This window comes from Nestor notabilis, unplaced genomic scaffold (genome assembly GCF_000696875.1).
Source record: "Nestor notabilis isolate BGI_N333 unplaced genomic scaffold, ASM69687v1 scaffold20519, whole genome shotgun sequence".
NCBI classification, from domain to species: domain Eukaryota; kingdom Metazoa; phylum Chordata; class Aves; order Psittaciformes; family Psittacidae; genus Nestor; species Nestor notabilis.
In genome coordinates this window covers 3291-9953 of record NW_009945306.1, presented here as the reverse complement: position 1 = coordinate 9953, position 6663 = coordinate 3291, and the positions used below count along the sequence as shown (strand labels likewise).

At 59.5% G+C, this 6663-nt stretch overlaps 1 protein-coding gene across 1 annotated transcript in view; it reads left to right on the top strand.

Moving 5' to 3' along the window:
• SMTN (smoothelin) overlaps positions 1 to 5167 on the top strand; it is an 8157-nt gene extending 2990 nt beyond the window's left edge. The window contains exons 3-12 of the mRNA XM_010022815.1: positions 1290 to 1448; positions 1540 to 1615; positions 1887 to 2050; position 2114; positions 2594 to 2656; positions 2792 to 2855; positions 3181 to 3351; positions 3427 to 3550; positions 3623 to 3774; positions 5023 to 5167. Coding sequence (XP_010021117.1) covers positions 1290 to 1448; positions 1540 to 1615; positions 1887 to 2050; position 2114; positions 2594 to 2656; positions 2792 to 2855; positions 3181 to 3351; positions 3427 to 3550; positions 3623 to 3774; positions 5023 to 5167 — 1119 coding nt within the window. The remainder of the gene's footprint in view (positions 1 to 1289; positions 1449 to 1539; positions 1616 to 1886; positions 2051 to 2113; positions 2115 to 2593; positions 2657 to 2791; positions 2856 to 3180; positions 3352 to 3426; positions 3551 to 3622; positions 3775 to 5022) is intronic.
• The last annotated feature ends 1496 nt before the right edge of the window (positions 5168 to 6663 follow it).

Sequence of the window (6663 nt, the reverse complement as noted above, 5' to 3'; positions counted from 1 at the left end):
GAGCTGCGGGCAGAGCTGGCATGCCTGGGCCGCCGCCTTGACCTGCTGCTGCTGCGGCTGGGACCACAGGATTCCCCTGGGGAGGACCTCAGCATGCTCTTTCTGGAAGCACAGGACCCTTGCGCCCACTTTGAGGGCACCGAGGAGTGCAGCGGCCCCGTGGCCCATCCACCCACTTTCTCCAGCACGCGCCAGCAATCAGCCCTGCATCTGTCCCGGAGCAACAGCGGTGTGAGTGCGGGCAGCCCTGCCCCATGGCAGTGCCTAGTGGTGGGGTGGGGAGTGGCACCAGCCCACAGGGCTTCTGGCAGTGCTGGGGGTGACTGGAGCCAAAGCAGAGCTCCTGGCACGAAGTGAGACTGTGGCTGTGGTGCACAGGCAGTGCAGTGTCACTGGGATCTGCCATCATTTGGGCTTGCTGCTGCGGGGAACAAATGGCATCTGCCTGCTCCACATTGTCAGCGTTCCAGCCAGGCTGCAGGCAGCTGTCCTGCTCCATCCCCCACAGCAGTGGTGAGGCACAGGTGGTGGCATGGGTGCGTGTGGCCAATGTCACTTCCCACCAGTGGCTTTGCCGTGGGCTGGGTGCCAGGCCGGGGCAGTGGGATGCAGGATGGGGCCAGGTGAATGTTGGGGCTTCTTCAGCCCCCATGCTGGCATCTCCTTTCTGCTGCCTCCATGCCCTATTCCGGGCCTGGCCTGCTGCCTGCCACACATTGCTGGGGGGTCGTGTTGAAAGGGACTTGGCATCCTGGCTTTGCTCTGGAGGGGGCCAGGCTGCCCTAGATTCTGGGCAGGAGTGCGGGGGAGGCTCCTGATCTTCTGCACAAGCTTTTCCATCCACTAAGTCCTTTAATTCCCTGGAAATCCCTTGTGCTGCTAATGGCCCACACTGGCCTTGCCAGCACCTTGCCTGTGCTGGGCACCAGGCACAGCCCAGCCTGGAGCACCCAGGCAGCCCCTGTCTGCTGGAGGGCCCTGGCAGCCTGAGGTGATGGTGCATGGTGAATATTTGGGGATACCTTGGCAGCCAGACTGGGCCCTCACAGACTTAGAGGGTGCTGCAGGGGGAGATGTTGTGCTCCCCTGCCTGCCTTGGTCACTGCAGGCAGCTGTGGTGTCCCACCAACTCTGAGCTCTTATGCCGCATGTGGCATGTCTTCTCCAGTGTCCCCACTGCCCATGGCACTGGGCAAGTGTCAGAGTGATGGGGGGCTTGGATCCTGAGCAGAAGGGAGTGGGGGTGGCCTAGCTTATGGGGGCTCAGTTGCACAGTGCTGTCCTTGCAGATGGAACCAGAGATGGTGGAGCAGTCCCAGGCACCAAGGCTGGAGTCGGAGCTGCCCAACGGCATGGAGAAGGTCCAAGTGAGGGAGCTGGAGAGAAGGAGCAAGCTGAACATTGACGAACTAAACAGGATTGAGGATGAGGATGTTCTGGATAAGATGGTACCTCTGCCACCGCTGGGCTCCTGGGGGAAGATGAGGAGACCCTGAGCTGGTGGCAGAGAGGTGATGCTGACTTCCACCTCCTCTGCAGCTGGATCAGACAACAGATTTTGAGGAGCGGCGACTGATCCGAAATGCCATGCGAGAGCTGCGCCAGCGCAAGCGAGGTACATGGGGATGGTGACTCCCACGGGGTCAGCGTTCTGGTGCATTGCAGTGGAGCTGGAGGGGCACTGGTGCAGGGCTGTGTGGCTCTGGTGAAGCAGGAGGGAGTGTTTGGTCTTCTGCTGCACCCCTGGCTGAGCCAGGCTGAGGACATTATCCTTCCCATAAGCCAGTTTTGGACCAGCAATGGCCAGTAGGACCCCTGGTGTGGTGGGACAGTGCACAGCCCTCCTGCCTCTTGTGGCTGATGCCATCTCCCACTTGCATTTGCAGACCAGCGAGAGAAGGAGCGGGACCAGCGGCTGCAGGAGACTAGGAGCCAGGCTATGGCAGCGAGGGCTGGGCACACCACAGAGACCACCACCACGCAGAGCACCCAGTCAGCTGATGGCTCAGCGTGCAGCACCATTACCAAGACCGAGCGGCTTGTCCAGTCTGTGTGGGGATCACTTACCCAGCACAGCCAGTGCCGTGTGCCAGCCCCTTGGGGAGCTGTGCAGAGTCTCCAGTGCTCTGCCATCACAGCTCCTTTGTGCCACTCCCACTGCTTGTCCTGGGTCTGCCTTGACTGCACTGGGAGCAGGGCTATCGGTCAGGGCTGAGTTTTGCTGCATCTCCTATGGGTTGCTCTGGCTGCCTGGGGATCTTTAAGGAATCTGCTCTGGTGACTTCCCACTCAATCCTCTAGCCCATCAGTGTGGTAGGGGCCTTGTCTGCATCTCAGGCCTGTTTTCTGGACCCTACACCTCTGCTCTCCTAGTCCCTGGGTGGCTCAAGCCAACAGTTGCTGCAGGGCTTTGCCTGAGGGGCATATGCTACCAGTGCCCCTCTACCTGCCCTGGCCATGGCTCTGTCCCTGGCCATGGCTCTGTCCCCTGGGACTTCTCCCTGTTGCACTACATGGATGCCAGGGTGCTTGGCAGTAGTGGGTGCCACTGCCCCGGCCCCAGCTGATTCACCATTGCATTGCTCCCTTGCAGATGATGGTACCAAGACCTCCCGTACCACAACCACGGAGTCGAGTTATGTGAAGAGATCGGACAGTAAGAAGTTTTGCTTCCCTTTCCCTGTAGCATCCTCTGGGTGTAACCAGGGGCATTGCTGCTGCCAAGCTATCCCTGCCTGTGGCACAGGCAGAGCTTCTCTTGGCTTTTGCCCAAGGCCTCTATTTTCTGCAGATGGCAACAGCACATTCGTTCAAACCAAGTCATCCTACAGCTCCTCTTCCAAGAAGACTGGCAGGTGAGTGGTGGTGCCTCAGCCCCAAGTGAGCCCTGTCAGGTCTGCTTGCACAAACCCTATCTGCCAAGCTTGCAGTGTCCCTGTGCTGGAGTGCCCCCAAAGCTTCCTGGTCCTTAGGGCATGCTTGCTGCCTCCAGTGGTCTCCATGGGTCACTCCATGTACATGGAGACGTGTCTGCTAGCTGGGAACCTTAAGCCACCCCTTTTCTTTCCCAGGGATGTGGAGGTCTCCAAAGCACCAGGGCTGGCAATGGGCTGATGCCACCATGTGCCCTTTCCCAGGCTGCCTGTGGCCCCTTTAGCTTTGTGTCTGTCTCTTTCCCAGCATCTTTGACCGTGAAGATGAGAGTGCTTCCAGGCAGAGCAGCCTGGCTGCGCTGGAGCGGCGCCAGGCTGAGAAGAAGAAGGAGCTGATGAAAGCTCAGAGCCTGCCCAAGACGTCAGCCTCACAGGCTCGCAAGGCCATGATGGAGAAGCTGCAGAAGGAGGGGGGGAGGTGAGGCTGGGCAGGGGGCAAGCTGGCCAGGATAGTGGGCACTGTGTGAGTAACACTCTACATCTTCTGCCACAGTTCACCAAACCCCATAGTGGCACGCACTGCTGTGCAGCGCTCCTCCAGTTTTGGCGTACCCAATGCCAACAGCATCAAGCAGATGTTGCTGGACTGGTGCAGAGCCAAGACCCGGGGCTATGAGGTGAGTACCACCTCCTCTCCCCATTTCGAGGGCTAGTCATTCTGCCCCTCAGTAATTCTCCTGCCCTCACAGCACGTGGACATCCAGAACTTCTCATCCAGCTGGAGTGATGGCATGGCCTTCTGTGCCTTGGTGCACAACTTCTTCCCTGAGGCATTTGACTACAGTCAGCTGACGCCCCAGAACCGCCGACACAACTTTGAGGTGGCCTTCTCCTCTGCAGAGTATGTAGCTCTTGTGCCACCATGGGGACTTGGTACAGGCAGCTCTCCTGCTTGCTGCCCAGGGTGAGGGGGCACAGGGGCAGGCACGATGGTGCTGGAGGTGGGTGCCCATCAGCACTGCTCCCCCTTGTCCTGCAACAAGGTTTGGACACTGGGGGAAAGCAGTGTCAGTGCAATCCAGTCTGACATGGTGAGGGTGGGTGTGGGGACTAAGAGTGCCCAAAAGCAGGGCAGCAGCCCCTCAGCCTGCCCGGCCACAGGCAGTACATCCCATCCCAGGGTTCCAGGTGTGGGACCGCAGCCCCTGGGTAGTGGAAAGCAGGATTTGTCCATACCAGGTACCTCCTTTCACGGTCATAGGGGCTCAAAACACCGTTGCAGCTTCTCCAGTCTCTTCCCTTCCCCTTTTGCTTCTGGTTTTCCTGGGTGCTGAGAGATGGGAGCTCGTCCAGCTGAAGGGCTGGCATTCAGCCCCTCTCTCCTTCCTTCTGTCTCTCTCCCACCCACTCCTCCACTCCAGCACCCTGCCCAGGGGCAGGGTCAGGCAGGTGGGGGGCCCATCCTGGCCAGTGCCCAGCATGGCGGTGTGAGCTGGGAGCTCCTGTGAGCTTCCTGGGTGCCATGATGCCATTCAGTGGAGCGAGAAGAGGGCCAAGTGCCTGACTCTTGGTGCTCCTGGTAATAGACTTTTTGTCTTAACTGGGGAACCGGTGCGTGGACTTGAGATCCATCAATCTCTCCAGCCTGGAAGCCAGGTGGCCTCTCGTCCTTCCTCCTCCTCCAGCTCTTGTGAGCATCTTCTCCCGAGCTTCCTGCACCAGGGCTGTGCTGCGTGGTTCCAAGCAGAGCTGGACAGGAGGGCTGGCCTTGCCCCCCCATTCTCCCAGCGGATATAGAGTGCCACTCCGCTCTGGAACCCGCTTCCCGAGCACCTGGCGCACCAGAACACCTCACTCCTTCTTCTTCATCTGTCTTTCCTTCTGGACCTCACATCTCTCCACGCCACTCACTTGCCTTTCCCATCCCTTGCTTGTGCCCCCCCATATCTCACTGAATGGCCTTGACACAGTAGTGCCTGGAGCCCTCCTGCCTCTGCACTGTGCACCCCCAGAGCATGTGAGAGCAGAGCAGCATCTGCCCGGGGGAGGGATGGGAACTGCATTGATCTGTGTCTCTTGTTTTCTCTCTTCCTCCCCTCCCTGACTGGGCTGCGGTCACTGGCTTGCCCCTCTCTCTCCCTGCCCCCAGGAAGCACGCGGACTGTCCACAGTTGCTGGACGTGGAGGACATGGTCCGGATGCGCGAGCCGGATTGGAAGTGTGTGTACACATACATTCAGGAATTCTATCGCTGCCTGGTCCAGAAGGGGCTGGTAAAAACCAAAAAGTCGTAGCCCATTTCCACCCCCCTTGGGAGCGATGGTGAGAACCTTCCCCTCCACATACCTGCCTGCACCCATTGCCATGGCTGGGGAAGAGGCCAGGGACTGCCCATGGGTGAGGGGCAAGTCCTGGCAGTGTCAGCCAGCAGAGCTAAAGTCTGGCCAGGAGAGAGGGGTGGAGGTGGCTGGCTGGCCTTTAGCTGTATAGTATAGCACCCATGGGATGTGGGGAGGGAAGGGGTGATGGGAACACACATGGGACAGAACATGACACATATGTCACCCTGGGGGGCTGTTGGTTCTCCAGCCATGGGGAGGGTACTAGTAGGAACAGAGCTATCATAGAATCAACCAGGTTGGAAAAGACCTTTAAGATCATAAAGTCCACCCTTTACCCCAGTGCTGCCAAGGCCACCACTAAACCATGTCACTAAGGCCTTCATCTGCATGGTTTGTGAACGCTTCCAGGGATGGTGACTCCACCACTGCCCTGGGCAGCCTGTTCCAATGCCTGAGCACCCTTTGGGGAAGGAATTGTTCCTAATGTCCAGTCTAAACTGCCCCTGACTCTAACCATGGCTCTTCCCTCCCCATTGGCCAAGCCTGACCCAGGGCATTAGCTGCTGGGGATGCCGTGCTGAGTGCTCTGCAGCGGTGGTGCCTGCTGTGGATGACACCCCCGAGGTGCCCCAGTATCGCTGATAGCACATGTTGCCTCCTTCCCCCTGCCCAGGATGCGCAGGGGCTGCCCCATGGGTGCAGGGCCAGGCGTGGGCCATGGTGCCTGGCCTGCACGGTGCTGCCTGCTCATATATGGGCAAGAGTGGGAAGCCTGGAAAGTGTGAGTCAAGGCTTGGATCCTGCCTCGTCTTGCAGTGTTTGTGCCCGTCTTCAGGGGCATCCCAGCTGGTGCTGGAGCTGTTGCTCCCTTGGGCTCTGCACAGCACCGGCACACCACCTCCCAAACAATGGCTTTATAAGGGCAGAGCTGTGCTCCTTGCACTGCCGTTGTTTTGCAATCACCCCTGAGCCAGGGCTGGAGGTAGCTGGGGGGGAACACTGGAGCTTAGGTGGGGACTTTTCTAAGGCCCTGAGCACGCCACCCCCTACCTTCTCCTCTGATATGGTCCTCACCACAACATGAGGTGGGACCAGTGGTGGCCAGGCCGTCAGCTTGGAGCCTATTGACTTCAGCACAGCAGAGGTCCTGTGGGAAAGCTGGGCCAGTGGGGCCCTTGGCTGAGGACTCTCCTTGGCCCTGGTGCTCCCCAGGGTGTTGGCACCAACTGGGGCTCCCTCCTCAGCTGTGCTGGCTGGATTGTGTTGGGACTGAGGAATGCACCAGGAGTACAGTAGCCTGGGGAGGGGGTTGGGTTGCTGGAGGTGGGAGGCTGGTGGGGGGTGTGGCAGCTTGGGGTTCTGACCCTCCTTGTGTTCAGAGCCCAGTGTCCCCACTGGGGGTTGGCCCCAGAGCCAGACCAGCTGAGCTGGCCATAGCAGCAGCGGGT